This window comes from Schistocerca gregaria, chromosome 3 (genome assembly GCF_023897955.1).
Source record: "Schistocerca gregaria isolate iqSchGreg1 chromosome 3, iqSchGreg1.2, whole genome shotgun sequence".
Classification (NCBI taxonomy): domain Eukaryota; kingdom Metazoa; phylum Arthropoda; class Insecta; order Orthoptera; family Acrididae; genus Schistocerca; species Schistocerca gregaria.
Window position 1 is genome coordinate 636,599,612 of NC_064922.1, and position 16,914 is coordinate 636,616,525.

Below are 16,914 nucleotides of genomic sequence, written 5' to 3' on the forward strand. Positions count from 1 at the left end.
AAGGAAATATCGTGTCACTTTAAGCGTTTCAAGCACAGGAAGAAAGGATCGATTAAGAGCGAATTTCCTCTGCTTGAGGAGTGCTTGATCAAGTGGGTAAAGCAGTGTAGATGACACAGGGTTCGGGAAGGTGGTTTATCTTAAAGGAAAACAGTCTCTTGGAATTGAAGGATTTGCGGCCAGTGAACGGTGGTTCTGAAATGAAAGAAAAGAATGAAACAAATATCCAGGCTGTAACGTTAAAAACCCCATGTGAAGAGTGACAGTGCAGGTAAATCCCTTTTTATTTAGTGAACTGATGAAGTAAAATAACTTTTGAATGGATATGACCACGCAACATATTCAACACAGATCATCGTGATCGAACCAAAGCATCCAAAGACGAACCGTGCAAAGGAGAAAACTGAGCAAGGATAGAATAAAAGCCTTTCTAGCCTGTAACATAGGAGGTTCTCAGAAGCTGAAACCTCTTATTCCAGGGGAATCTGCGAAATCACCCTGCTTTCAGGGGAATAAAGTCCCTTCCCACAGCTTATTACTCATACAAAATATCATCGATGACGGTGGACTTGTTAAATGAATGACTGCCCCAGTTTAACAGTGACATGGGGAAGAAGCTACGAAATATCTTACTATTTTTGGACAACTGCGCCTTACATAACAGCCCACCGTCATTGTGACTCGTAAAATTTTCTTCAAACCCAACCCGGTACCAAGATTCGTCCATTAGATCTGAGCATAACAGAAATTTTGAAAACTCTGTCCGCAGACGTATTGTTTCACTTGTGATGAACAGCATTAAAAAACACGAGAAGGCAATCATTGCATTTCCGCCGCTTTGTCCTTGGTTCGTAGGCCTGATAAAATGTCAGCCCTACAGCTCGTTGTTACTGATACAGAAGACGCTGGTTTGTAACCCAAATAGATTATGTGGAATAGCCATCAGAGTCGAGAGAGTTAAGTAGACATTCCTGCTGAAACTCTTCCCCGCGGTGGTGATTGACCCTTCGGGATTTCGTTCATGTTGACGATGATAGCAGTGTCTGTGGTTTTCTTACCGATGCTAAACTACTGGCCTGGTAGAAAGGGGACGAGGAGGATAACGAAGTACAACCACCTAATTCAGTTACTTTCAGCTGGGCAAGGTCATCTTTCCATACTATGCTGTCCTGTGCTCTCCGATCGGAAGTGAGTGACGATTTCGTCTCATCTCTCATCGCTATCGAACATTCGATCATCACCCCAGAAAATTCGCTGGACTATGCTAAATAGAAGTCACTCTCCCAAATGAGAATCACAACCTGTATTTCATAATGACTTGTAACATTTTCAGTGGTATGGTTTTCAAGTAATTTAGGCATTTACTGTATGCATCTACATATATACTACTTCGCACATTATTAAAATTAAGATGTATGTAATACGTATGTGCAACAAATTCCTTCAGTGATACTGTTGTTCAATTTTCCCCTAAACCCATTCTATTATTTGATTAAGTATTATTTTAAGCCCTGGTCTTCTTGAAGCTATTACTGTTTCTCTGGATTTAAAATGACGCAGAGTCGATTGTCCTTGCTTTGAACGGTAAAATTATAACACTACACACTTGAAATTACAGTTTAGTTCTTTATTTTGTACAAATAAGAATAACATTGACAATACTGTCTGTTGTTCTAAATTAAAAAAAAAAAACCTTGGTGATTTTATAGTACACATATGATTTTCAGTGTCCGCTTCCTAAATCAGTGCACTACTATGCTAAAGGCTCCCAAATATGGTAGAGGGGCTCTTCCATATTCTCTTTCCAAACTGCTTTTTCTACTTGTTCTGCTCTTTTTTCCTTCTGCTTCTGCTTCTCACAAAGTATTAATCAGTGTCCATTTTGAGTGATTCTACAATGCGCCTCTCTTCAGTAAGAAGAAAACCCAAGATACATCTCTGTTCCGTCTAATCGTAGACGGTCTCTTCACTCATAAATAATTCGTGATTCACTACGATAAATTTGACTTGGTAATACGACAGTACGAGTATCCAAGAAAAACAAATACGTGCTGAAGTACGTATGCTACAACTTCGTCGGAAAATCGACTGCCGGAGCTAACAGCAAAAAGTGGTTGACGAATAATAATTTCAGTAATTAGTTTATTATTGTAAATATGCCGAGTGATGTGTGAGATAATAAGCACTTAATATCTGCAAAGCGGCTTTTACTCCTCGTCTACGGTAAGGGCTCAGAATGAGCAACGTGTTTCAAGAAATTAAAAAAATACGGAAAGGAAGTATAATACTTCTTTCAGCCACTTCTCGTACCTTTTCTTTATGTTAGTTACCTCGATCGCAATTTTTTATAAATGCATGTGTGCCCACACTCAGAGAACGTTGGCGGACAGCTGCCCCAATCAGAACGACTCCTACAGCTCACGACTTTGCAGCGATCGGTTGAGTTCGCAACCTTGCGTTTCGGACACCAGGGTTTCCAAACGTGCGGCATCAGCGTCAGCTTCAGCACTGTGGTAGGTTAGTAACGTCACCACGCATTCATGACGTTGCTGTCTTAGTTAATAATGCCTGCGTTAACGTTCGCGATAGAAGTTCCTGCAGAAGACATGGGTGTTGTAGCAGAAGGGCTAGTGTCTGCGGGAGCAGTTGTCCCCAAAGCTGGAGAGATCTCGCACTAAGCTGTAAGTGTGCCATTGTGAACTGCAGTTAGCACTGGTGTTCTGTGAACATTCGCTCGTGGTATATGAGAGTGCGTGCTGAAAAGTAATGCCTCTGAAGTGTTTTATGTGATACCTCTTATACATTCTTAAATGAAAGAAAAGTTATTAACATTCTACATCGTTCTACATATTTTCATCCCTCTGGCGCTAGAGGGCACCGAATTGTAGAGTGTAACATGGCGGTGTGTAACCTAACTATGTCGATGCGTGAGAGAAAGCGTGCTGTAATCGAATTTTGAATTCTAAGGCTTTGTCCACAAACGGAGAACCCCCTCCTTCAGCATGACCATGCCAGACGACACAGGGGCGCCATCCCATCGGCAACTATCCGATGCTTCACGTGATTCCAAAACTGAAGAACGCCTTCGAGGACTTTACATTGATAGTGAAGAAGCGATGGATGCAGACATCCCAGTCCGACTGGAATCGTCGACCCTTCGAGGCGTTTTTCAAGGGATCTAACGTGTGAAAATCGGATAGGAAGAGATCGGACCGTGCATTATCGCTAAGCAGCAGCAGCAGCAGCTCTTGTCACACAACCATTCCACAACAATGGCTTAAGACAGACGTGCTACGCCATACACATTCTTCATTCTCCTATGCGTATGTACCGGTGTTTCTGCTCAGGAAGACAAGAAAAGAAGAACAGTCCGTTGGTCCCGTTTGGACACATATGGTAATAACGTCGCAATTTCTGGCGACTCAGGGACCTTGGGAAGACAAGAAAAGAACTAAATTTGTTGGTTCTGTTTGTACGCATTTGTTACTAACGTCGCTATTGTTCACGTTTCCGCATTTACTGCACGCACGTCGGACACTCTCGACTGCCTCACAGATGACTTGAGTACATGTCAGTGCTTAAACACCCGAATCTGACTCACGCCACTCTGCATATACTCTGCAGCAACGGCAGCTTCTTGGTCGCCCATTATACGCAAAGAATAGTTGTAAGAAAATTATAATTAAATGTGGTGTAGGCCTGTAATGCTGTTGTATATGATTATAACTTTCCTAAATACATCGTGTGATACAAATTTGATTTAATGCTTACGATGTATGTTGAATAGAAATCCAATTAACATTACATTACAACCCTGAGACGCGATTTCCACTGCGTGTATGGAACTGCATCAGTCGTAAAGAAAATACGGACCTCGAATAGTAACATTCACCGCCAACGCCTCCTGAACTTACTGTATTTTATTTTTTGCGGTGCACACCTTTCCTTGAACTATAACGCCTTATATCAGAAAGTAATAAGACGAGACGTTCTCGAAAGATATCTTTAGAATACTGATTGTGTTTCCTGTAACAGGCGCGTTGAACATTCGTTAACCTCCATTGCGGGCAGTGTTAGTTCCACGAAATTAGATGAAAAGAATGGTAGGAATATGTCGGAAATGCTAGTGCATTTTACATACCGCAATGACACTATTCGTTTCTTTCAGCTGCTCTTCCATATCCAGTGCTGCCTTTGGCAAATTTACGAATAAAATGTAAATGGCAGACTTCAGATTTTTTGGTCAGTAAATCGAAGTTTAATAACGAAGAGAAGGTTTTTGATGGTTGCTGATGGCATTTAAATTCCGCAGAGACTGCAAAGGACATAAAAGCACTTGAATCGAATGTATAGCATTATGAAAAGCGTATCTAAAATGAACACAAGTAAAACAAGAATAATGAAATGAAGTCGAATGAAGTCAGGTGATACTGAAGCAATGCGATCAAGGTGTGGAACACTTAAAATAGTATTGGAGTTTAGCTGCTGGGGAAGCAAAATAGTTGACTAAGGCTGCGATAGAGAGGACATAAAACGAAGCTTAACGTACGAAAATAATGTTAGAAAAAGAGTGATTTCATTACTCGTAATATAAGAATGAGTGTTAAGAAGTCCTCGAGAGTAGTCGGCACTAAAATGAAACGTCGAAGATAAGCAATTGAGACGCCTTGGGGGTAGAAGTGTGTGAAATGTGGTGCTATAGAAGAGTGTTGAATATTAGATGAATAAATTTAATTATTAATACTGAAGTACTGATTCGAATTCTGGAAAAAATTAAAATTCTGAGACAAAATGACTAAGAGAAACGACCGGGTGACACATTGTTCCCTAGCGGTACCAAAGAATCATATGTTTGCTAACGGAGGGGAGCAAAACATGTGTGTGTGTTTGTGTGTGTGTGTGTGTGTGTGTGTGTGTGTGTGTGTGGTGGTGAGAGGGCAGGGAGGTAAGAATTGGACGTAGCGGATGAAGAGGCCTATCCAGGTTAGACGAGTGTGAAGAGCTTGCATCAAACCAGTCTTCAGACTGAAGAGAACAGCAACAGTAGAGTGAATGTGGACTATTCAAGTTCTCTTTTCTGTCATTAGTCTTCTGAATTGTGTGATGCGCTGTAGCCCATATAATGTTAGATATTCTCTGAAGTAGTAATACATGGCCTATCACAATACCTCTTCTACTTACTGCAAATTTCCCGTACGTTCCTCTCTTCGTCGATTCTATTAAGAATCTCCTCATACATTATGTTAACCGCCCACCTGACTTTCAAAACAATTCTCTATTACCACATCTGAATCTTTTCGATTCTTATCGTTTGTTTTGGTCAGAAAGTCCCTAACTCATGTCCATGGGGTTCTCCAATGCACATTCACACAAAGCTCTTCCCCACATTAAATGTGAAGTTTGATACTAGTAGACTTCTCCTGCCCAGGAATTGCCTCTGTGTTTAAACTAATCAACGTTTTATCCTTGCTTCAAGCGTGATCGTTAGTTTGCTTCCAAGGTAGCATAGTTCCTGCATTTTATCTGCTTCGTAGTCTCTAATTCTTACGTTACGCTTCTCGCTATTCTAGCTTCTGACACTCCTAATGGCTCCTTTCTTCGGTCTACTCTCAATCTGTATGTTGTACTCATTAATTTGTTCATACAGTTCAAGACATCCTATAATTCTACTTCACTTTCACTGAGGATGTCATCAGCAAGTCTTATTACTCATATCCTTGGAATCAGAATTTTAATGAAAATCTTGCTCCTTTCATTTATTTCCGTGGTTGCTTCTTCGATGTATAATTGAACAGTAGGAGCGGAAGGGTACACCCCCCTCTTAGCTCTTTTTAATGCGAGCACTTCGTTCTTGGTCTTCAATTCTTGCTGCTCCGTCTCTGTTCTCAAACAAGTTGTAAATTCTCCGCCTTTCACACAACCTTAGATAAATTTTTCCCAGAATTTCGAACATCTTCCATCATTTTCCACTGTCGAATGCTTTTTTCAGGTCTCCTCAACCTAAAAACGTATCCTGGTTTTTCTTAAGTCTTGTTTCCATCATCAGTAGTCTCACTGGTGCACTTAATGTCAAGCAATAAATTTTTCTAGTTAAATCATGTTTTCCCATCTTGTTATTATTTGATTAGTATACAGGACGTTTCGAATTGAGAATAATAATGAAGACTGCACCTCACACGTATATTGCCAACTTCATTCGCTGCGTTATCTGGCATTTAATTCCTGGTTACACTATGATTTTTTAATTGTACTTACTTCCTTTGACTTTTCCCTTTCCTTACACCGAGACTATTTTACAGGTTACATTTAATATGATTGTAGAAAACTGTGTCATAAAAACGCATTAAAAATGTTCGTTGTTAAAATTTATCACAATGAAAAAGACTGTAGTTAAATAAAGACAGACACAATGAGAAAATAAATAAGGTACTAGATGTAGATTCTACAATACCGAACTCATTTCTTAACGGTGAATGACCTTGAACTTCTCACATGAAATGAATTTTGAAAATTTTTAAATTATGTACATGGTTTTTTCTGTATCGCCATTAATAGTAGACATACTTATGTTTTGGAAATGTTTTTATCGGAATAAGAGCAAGAAGATTACCGGCTGTATATATGTATTACTACCAAAGTGAACTACCTCGTTGTTAATCACATAAGTACTGAGAAACGACCTTCCAGGACTCTATTTCACATATCCTCATCACAGATTTTTCTTATATCCGTCATTGTAGGACTTACATTAAACGGCTAGTGGTCACTCACAAATCAGTAAAACAATCGGCACTGAACGATGCACATCACGAGGCAGAGTTCACTAACCAAGCATTTGTCATATTACAGCTTTGTTCATTGTTTCATAATGAGGAAACTACCTTCGACAACCTTTAGTACCTTGCAGTGAAACGACTAACATAATTATTCCGTTTCTCATACAATCATTTAATGCACGATGTGAAAATTTTCAATGATATTTAGTTCAGTTATACTGTGTAACTTAGAGCACTAATATTTATTGGTGAGAAAACGAACACTATACCAGATATTGGTTCATTAGATTTGCTTCAGCACTTCATGTAATGTCCTCTGTGGAATTATTCTTTATTTCCTTCCTGGCTAATCATTTCTGCATGTTAAATCTTGTGTAGGGCATATGACTATTTGCATAAAAGTTATTTACATGCGAAAAGCGGCAATATATTGGCGTCCAATACTTTACATTTGATTATATTTACCGTTAAACACACACGTCACTGAAAGGAGTTATTATATATTGTGTACTTCCGCTGTTCTGACAGACCAATGTTAAAGAACCTTATTTCGAAATAATATTGTTAAATATCGGTTCATTTATCGCACATAACGCTATTATTTATCTGTGCTGGTAATTAAAGATCTATCACAGTTCTACGACTTGTCATTTGCAAACAACAAAAACTTTCACATTCTGACGAATTTCGTCTGTAAATTTTGAAGCTTTATGTATCACACTATTTGGCATATTACTTATTGTTATTTGCATGCTACATATTCTTGAATCCCCACTACCACATTTTGAAATACTTTTTGCTATTATGGTTCTCTGCTACTATTCACTCATTTTATAAAATTTATTAGCAAAATACAAGCTCTTACCACCATTTCAAGTGTTTTATATCTGTCTATGTTAATTTGCTTCCTATTGATGTGCGATTCTCTTTGATGTTGCTACATTGTGTAGTTAGTAAGTACTATCTTTCCTTGGAATATTGACTTCCTCATGTTATAACACTCTTCTACTGCATATATTTGTTTTTCCTTGCTACTGAATCATTAATGTTGGGTGATCATCAATTTAGTGGGGAAGTGAACGGCTCTTACTGTTAAATGTACTGATATGTTCTGTATACCTGGTTCCGAAGTTACTACTCATTGGCCCACATATACAGATTGACAACAATTACACCTTGACATGCAGACACAAGATTTGCAACATTTATCGGTTGTGCAGATTTTGTCTTCCAAATATGAAACTATTTCAGTCCTCTTTATTTCTGTATATAATCCACCTGGTGTGTGGCTTTGCTTTTGTATGTCGTTATTTATCATTTATTATTCACTTATGCATTATGTTCTGTTAGTCTGAGAGTATGTTTATTGATTACATGTTGTCTTTTCGAGTGTTTTGTTGTGTATGTAATGTTTGTCTTAGCGTCATAGCAAGGCCCAGTGGACATTTGCTGATTGTGTGTGATTCTTAAATTAGTATATTTATTTATATGAATTCAGATCAGTCTTTGTAGTAAGAGTATTAAAGCCTTTTTATGTGTTACAGTGTGATTGGTCTAATTGTAGAAGCTTTGTTAGTGATTTCACACTTTTTGTATATTGTGAAAATGTGTTTGTTGATTCTTGTGCACGGTTATATCCAAGATATTATATATGTAAATAGTTTGTCCTAGTGATGAACTGTATTTGTGGAACAGTTTATGTTATCCTGTTCTTCTATATGACTGAATGATTCACCTATAATGCAAATTACACTTCATAATGATCAGCAACTTTTAGAACATCTTTTGTGACTAATAATGGATGCTGACCGCTAGATTATTAATACACACAATAGGCAACTGTTAGGACAGCCATCAAACTATCATGTCATCAAGAAGGAATCTGTCGCATTCAGTACCAAATCTGCTACTTCACCTCACAATTCCACGAATTCATCCGGCCAAGAACCCCCAAATTTAATAGTATGAGTCCAAAGATAACCCCTGCATCACACATTATGGAGAAACACGCCTACAGATACACAAGCAGTTAAACGCAACACAGTCAAAACCTCTCATTTTCTAGTGTGATGTGAAGCCGACATAAAGCACTGTGCATGTTATTATTATTACTCTGAGCTTGGCTGAAATATCAATGCACTATCACTGTCAAAGCGCAGTAAAACGTTCATTGCGTCACATGCCGTGCCTCTAATCTGCATCATAAAAAGAAAAACCAATGAGAAACACCAAGTCACCAATCCTCTCAGATCACCAAAAACAAAAGTAAGCTATGTTCGCACTTGAAGATAACCGATTATGAGCAGCTTCCCTGTAGAAATACACCATGTATCATAAGGTTTCGAACATCCCTACATAATGCGGAATTGACCACTGCACGTCAAGAAAGACAGATCCGCCGGCAAAAAAAGGATTTTGGGAGTTCTTTTATTAATGGTAAAGAAGCAGTAACAGAAGAATGGGTAATGTCAACTTCAGATCTCTGGGTTCTACATGACTACCTTCTCTCGCTTCGGGTCTTGAGGAAGAAAAGGCCATTCCTCCACACGCGTTTAGGGATGTAATTGAGTGTATCCAGCGGAGTTCATGCCGTTATAAAGGCAAATTACTGTACTCTAATCGGGTACGGGAATATCTGTTGAATTAGTGTATTGTGCACCTTATGTGGGATCATCCAAGGCATTAGATGGGGCCCTTTAAGACAAATATGATACTGCATTTCAAATATACATTGAGATGGAAACATAGAATGTCATGGTGGTTGGCAACAATCCAGTGAAAAAGATGAAGCTTTTAAATAATAACATAAATGTCCCAGTTGGAGTGGAGGTTCCTACAACCTGAAGCGTGGCCTTACCGTCAGCAGAGGCAGCAAACATGAGCTGATCTGGGTACTTGTCGATGAGCCGCCGGATGAGGTCTATCTGCTCCAGCGTCAGCTGCACGGCGTTCAGGTGCTGCGACTCGCACGGCACGTACGCTGCCCAGAACTGCAACACAACAAGCGCGCCGTACTGGAGAGGAGCAAACACAGTGAGCTCCCGGGTCTGGCTGCCCGTCTCGCACCTGCTACGGTGGGAAGTCCCTGCGGTGGTAGGCCGGCCCGCCGCACACGCCGCTATGAATATGCATGCCTCACAAGCACCCGGTCCGATTCCAACGCTCCCTCGTCGGGGAAGAGTACGTAAAAGTTTTCCTGTTCACTTATTCACTTGCCAGCTTCCTGCATTCGTAACTGACACATTTCTCAACTGAATCCGCAGGACGGTGTGGTAGTGACATGAGAGGCACTGTGCGAATTGTCGGTATTGGCAGATTTATTTTTGTCTAGAATTTCTGTGTATCATTTTGGATACCTCGTATAACAGCGTCGTGAAGAAAGGATTTTTCTAATGGAAAAAGTCATATGACTTGAAAACTGCTCTAACCAAATAAATTTAACACAAATGTTAATCAAATATTCAGTTACTCTTCTTTCGGCTTTAGTAATCTCTGCCTCTGTAGCCAAGCTCGCTAACGTACTGTTGTGGTGTTGGTGACGACCCATGGGCGCAGTTAAAGCCATTATTAAGGCTAATTGATGTCCTATAATATGTGTCAGGATTATTCTTGTTGGTTAATTGTAACACCTTTTCCATGTCACAATATAACATATAACACATTTCTCTATTAAATGTATCGTCTGTGGATTTATTTTATTTACCGGTCTGTCTTGACAAACTATTTGTTTCATTTCACGTAGTCACAGGATTTTCCGCTTTTCCCATTTCCTAATTTGCAACTAAATGAAATGGAATATTCACTTTAGCAGGACAGAAAAGTAGACGAAATAAATCCACTGAAGATGCCTCCGATATGTAGAACTCGTCTGTGTATCTAGTACTATACTCACTTAAGGGGACACAGTCGTGAGGGAACTCCCATAAGGAAGCAATGCTAAAAAGAGCAAACGTCAGGTACACTTTCTGAAGTAACTGATGGAGATAAAGACCTGAAACTTTTACAGAGTACAGGTGAAACATCATTCTCAAATCACACAAAAAATTGTTAATGTATTTTATATATTTCATGAGTTTTTGGTGTATAAGGCAAAAAATTAAAACTTTTCTAAATACCTTGGAGCTTGTAAATCTGTTCTTTTTATCAATACTGGTCTATTTTTTCATCTAATTAATCATCGTTTTATTAACAAGAGATACTGTAAGTCTGATGCCTGTAGCAGTCTTACTTTTTGTGAAACGTGTACCAGAAGGGCAAAAAATTTAGTTTTCAGAAAAATGGTATTTATGTTTCACATGCAAGAACGTAATGTACAATGTCATACAAAAACACTTTTAAAATATTCCAGGGCTATACTGTGGCTCAGCTTCTTGATCTTTACCCCCTTTTCTCCTTTTCTTTGATCTTCTGGCCATCCTGGCCTCCTTGGTAGCATATCCTGCAGAAATATCAGCATAACGGATACAGTCCCCTTTCAGTATTGATATCATACTTTGTTCCCAAGAGTCTTAATACACCAGTCTTCCTTGACACACCAGCATTGAAGCACATCACTGCATCATGAACATCAATTTTTAGTGTTTCTTTTTTACAAAACCTGTTTTTGGTAGCCTTGTCCAAATAACAGAATTCAAACTTCCATTTAGGTTTTAAGTTTTACCATGGAGACACTTTTTAAGAGCACTTGTTGGCTAAGGTCTCTGAAAATGGGTTTCACAGCTAGAAGGATTTTTTTCTGGAATTAAATGTTTGTGCTTATAGCTGTAAGATGTAGCTGGGTTGTTGAATATGCACCAGCTGTGAGGTCTGCGTGGGCAAAGGTTATGTTGCGATTCCTCAACTGTTGAAATTTTATGAAGGATTATAGCCCAGATAGCTCTCCTCATTTTTTCTGCAGTGTTGCAGTAATTTGTAATTGCCATACTATAATAAGTCTGGATCTTGTCTATTTCAGCCTTTGTCAGGCCCCCTATACGACCTAACTTTTTTTCCTTACGTATCTCTAGAAGTCGTGATCCCATTCTTTTCTGTACATGTCCTATACATTCCAGTTTATTAATTTTGACTCTAGGCCCATAAGGTTTATCTTCTACCACTTTCTGATAAACGTTACTCTCCCTGTCCCCAGGATAGTGTGTATAGAGAATACCTCTTGACGGCACAGACCTTTTGAAAATGTTAGCAACACCAGCCACTGCCATGTCTCCACTAGAACCATCACAGTCCTTTTTGCACACATGTTGTTCAGTGGAATTTTTGCTACAGATGTCACAGAACTCAGTAATAATTTCAATATCCGGAACCTTCCCAGTATCAAAAGAAGTTTCTGACACAATGTTATTTAGGGATGCATGCCCTCGTTTTTGCCAACTGCCATCAAAACCAGCAGAAATTCGTCTGGGGTCAGATTTCGTATCATTCAACTGAACTGTTGCTTTGGCTGCTTTAAACATTGTAGATTCACTTACCTCAGCTGCAACTGCACCAATAGTCTTGTTGTAAACATCAAACTTTATTGGAGGTGGAGCAATGTTCATCACTGCACAAAGAACAGCACCGGCACTTCGCTCTTCTCCAATAGATCTAAATCTGTACAGTAATCTTATGTTGTTTTCATACAACCTGATTCTTGTTACGTGGGATGACATTGTATTGGCAGTACAGCTACAATCCGAACATGTCAAAAACGAATTACAAACAATTCCCTTGGTTTTCACCACATCTTCGTGCAAAGTAACGTTTCCACCACAGTTTTTACAATTTGTGTGTTTTTCTATAAGTTCACGCAATAACCTGATGTAGATCAGAATGTTTGTATCAGTAACAACAGAAACACTGTTCACACCACATATTGCATTGTCACGCATTTGAGAGGCACTTGGAAAACCGGCAGCACCTACAAGCTTCTTGCTTGAAGCACTGACACTCGCACTGACTTCACTTTCAATATTATTTTCTGCCCTCTGTTCAAAACTAGCAGTTTCGCGGTTCATTTTTACATATTTATTTACATGAAACTTAGGCTTATATCCAAACTTCCTTATTCTACCCATTGTGTTATAAAGTTTCACAAAATCATTAGATTTGTATCACCAAAACGTAAACAACTAGGATGAAGAAACTGACAAACGATAGTCGACACTGCAGACAGGCTGGCTAACATTAGAATAACAATTCTCTCTTGCGACCCAAATAAGGCGTATTTATATCCGTGGAACATAAATGATTGTTGCACTATAGTCAACGCCGACTACTGAGCAAGACACGGCAAAGTTGACGTGGCGGTAGTTACCATGATTCACGAACAAATTAATAATTCCGAATCTAATAATCAGATTTGTATGAAACAAACAGCATTTTGTAGCGAAATAACTAGAGCATAGATTAAGATTTTTAAAAAAAATCGTTTTTTTTGGCGCCTGTTCGCGACTGTGTCCCCTTAAAGAGGTCACAATTATCATCGCTATCCATTCACAGATTAGAAAGTTATACACCATAGGAAGGACGACTTTATTGACCGCAAAATATGCATGAAACATTTCGATATCAAAGTGCTACAGTAGGACAATGAAAAGAGCGCTACCAGTCCTGTTCGTAACTTGGGATGGTAGACTATTCTAGAAGTAGGCCACCCAAAAAGATCTTTGCTAGTTTGGGTGTTTGCCCTGGAATCATATGGTTACTTTCAGTTTATGGATAAAATTATTCTAATGAACTCATCATTGTCCGAGTTGTTCCCAAGAAAACTTAAAGAAAAGTTTGAAAACAGGCTTTGAACCCTTGTGCCAAATAGACAGTTTTATTAACGGGATGAATTAACGTTTATCAGAAACAGTGTCAACATAGCACCCAAATTCAAATACTGCCCAATTAACTTACTTAATGTGAAACGGCCCTTTTCAGCTTATAAAGATGTTTTGAGTGTTTGAGAAACACAATTTTACTACAAACATTTGGAACAGTACGTAGTCATTTATGTTTACAATAATATAAAATACACTGTAATTGATGTTTTGGTCCAATAATATTAACTAAAAGTTAATGCTGTTCAATAAAATTCATGATTGTATGTTCTTCTTTACATACAATATAGCGAAGTTTTGACCGTGCGCCTCTGCGTGCGACATATCCCGAAGTTAGTTCTGTACATACCGATTGTTTCGCTGCGACTCACTCGCATCGCATCCGCTTGTTACCGACAGAACAGCAAACAGGATACAGTTCTTGAAACACGGTATGTTTCCCCATTTTGCAGATTTTTAGAAAATAATCCTGGAAGGACCACCTTTGTAACCTATACCAGTAAGTATTCATAAAATGATATCAGCATTCTAAATGTCCCCATTTTTCCCTCTGCCGGATGACTTTCTCGTAACTGACACGCACAGGTTCGATTTTTAGATATGGGGCACGGAGTAACTACCAACATTTTTAATTCCATCTTACATGTTTCGACACTTTTTATGCGTTTTTAAGCCTTTTTCTTTCATATTTGCATGCATATTTTAAGGTTTTTATGATGCCTATAACCCTCTTCAGCATTCACTAGTACAGTTAATTTGGTTTTTCCTAACTTCATTCCAGGTACTATCAATATCTTCAGTCAGTGTACGATATCAGTCATATAAGCGTTGAAAAGCTGGGATGACAAAACACACCCTTGCCTTAATCCCTCATTACCAATTACATATTTTTTAAGAAACGTGTTTTTATGTTTATATCCTCTGCATGGAAGGTGACACCATCTTTCAACTTCAGTGTTTTGCTTTCAGAATGAGAAGCACCGGTATTTTAGGGTTTTCAGATAGTACGTGAAGGTCCTGCGTTATATTTCAAACTGTTCTGCAGTCTTTCGTGGAGGCCCTATGACACTACCTTGCTATCTGTCACTAGAATGGCATTGTTAATCCTGGTATCTTCCTTGATATTATCCGAGAGTAGGCTATGTGCTTGTACGTCGCTTCGCATTCTCTTTACTCTCCCTGTCCATCAACAACAAAAGCATAATCCGTCTCTCCACTCAGTCATCAAGGTGCTGTACACTTGGCAGATACACAACACACGAACATTGGGAAAGAAACCTGCTGATATTCAAGAGGAAGGAAACCCTTTCCTGTTAGCTGTCTGAGTGAACAACGTAAAAACGTTTTTTCCTTCAGTGCGCCATTACTTACAGTAAGATAATTCCCATTGTTTCCATTATTTGAGAACCGTTCGATACTTACAAACAACCTAACACGTTCTATTTTACAATGAGGGAATACTTGAAAAACACTAATGATGCTTTGTAAAGGGGCGATATTCTGCAAGCTGATTCATAGATTAGAAAATAAAATGGCGTACGTGAAATTGGGGCAAGTATCCGTGAACTCTAAACAAAGATCATGTTGCGTAGGTTGTTATTGACCGCTAAGAACGACGTTCGTGCCGAAACTAGCAGTGTCGCTCGAGAAAAAGCAATTCGATGCAAATTTAACTTCTGTACTCTGTGCCCTAAATATAGGAATTGCTGACCAAAATACAAACGAAATGAAAGAAATGAGACATGCATTAGGACGTTTTAGGAATAAAGATTTTAATGTAGGCTCACAAATGTCACACAGTCATTATACGCACAGACCGACAAGATGCACCTTGCATACATCGAAAATTGTCTATGTGAGCAAAATTATCCGGACACCTGGCTGAAAATGACTTACAAGTTCGTGGCGACCTCCATCGGTAATGCTGGAATTCATTGGTGTTAGCCCACCCGTAGCCTTGATTACAGATTTCACTCTAGCAGGAATACGTTCAATCAGGTGTTGGAAGGTTTCTTGGGGAATCGTACGCTATTGTACACAGAGTACTCAACTGAGGAGAGGTATCGAGGTGGGTCGGTTAGGCCTGATACGAAGTCGCCGTTCCTAAACATCCCAAAGGCGTGCTATACGATTCAGGTCAGGACTCTGTTCAGGCCAGTCCATTTCGGGGATGTTACTGTCGTGTAACCACTCCTCCACAGGCCGTGCATTATGAACAAGTGCTTGATCGTGTTGATAGATGCAGTCGCCGTCCCCGAATTGCACTTCAACAGTGGGAAGCAAGAAGGTGCTAAAAACACCAATGAAAGCCTGTGCTGTGATAGTGCCACGCAAAACATCAAGGGGTGAAAGCCCCCTCCGTGAAAAGCACGGCCACACCCTAACACTATCAACTCCGAATTTTACTGTTGGCATTAAAAAATGGTTCAAATGGCTCTAAGCACTGTGGGACTGACGATCTTAGGTCATCAGTCCCCTAGACTTAGAACTACTTAAACATAACTAACCTAAGGACGTCATACACATCTATGCCCGAGTCAGCATTCGAATCTGCGACAGTATCAGCAGCGCAGTTCGGGACTGAAGCGCCTAGAACAGGTCGGTCACAGGGGCCGGCTGTTGAAATAACACACGCTGGCAGATGACTTTCACCGGACATTCTCTATACCTACAACCTGCCATCTGATAGCCACATTGTGTACCGTAATTCGTCACTCCACAGAGCGTTTTTCCACTGTTCAGTCATAAAATATTGTGGCCTATGAACAGCCGCTCGCCCATGAAGTCTCAGTTTTGTCATAGTACTTGCAGCGGATCCTGGTGTAGTTTGGAATTCCTGTGTGATGGTCTGGATAGGTGTCAGCCTATTACTTATTACGATTCTCTTCAACTGACGGTGATCTCTGTCAGTCAACAGTCGAGGTCGGAATGCTCTCTTCCGTGCTGTACGCATCCCTTCCCGTTTCCACTTATCTATCACATCGGAAACAGTGGACTTAGGGATGTTTAGGAATGTGGACACTCGCGTACACACGTATGACACAAGTGACACCTAGTCACCTGACCATGTTCCGCGGAACACTCCATTCTGCTCTCTCACGATGTCTAATGAATATTCAGGTTGCTGATATAGAGTAACTGGCAGGAGGTGGCAGCACAATGCACCTAATAGGAAAAACGTATGTTTCTGGAGGTGTCCGGATACATTTCTTCACCTAGTGTATCTTTCATAGTCACTAGAGTTCTGTAAATAGAGCGTTTCTTTCGCTCATACTCACTCTAGCCCCACGCACTCGTGCATGACTTAGCCGAGTACGAGCGCTCGTAATGAGCAG

At 39.6% G+C, this 16,914-nt stretch overlaps 1 protein-coding gene across 2 annotated transcripts in view; it reads right to left on the reverse strand.

The window, feature by feature from the left end:
• Positions 1–16,914, reverse strand: part of LOC126355975 (dipeptidase 1-like) — a 746,627-nt gene that overhangs the window by 101,952 nt on the left and 627,761 nt on the right. For both annotated transcript variants that reach the window (XM_050006585.1, XM_050006584.1), the window contains exon 4: positions 9,634–9,766. In XM_050006585.1, coding sequence (XP_049862542.1) covers positions 9,634–9,766 — 133 coding nt within the window. The remainder of the gene's footprint in view (positions 1–9,633; positions 9,767–16,914) is intronic.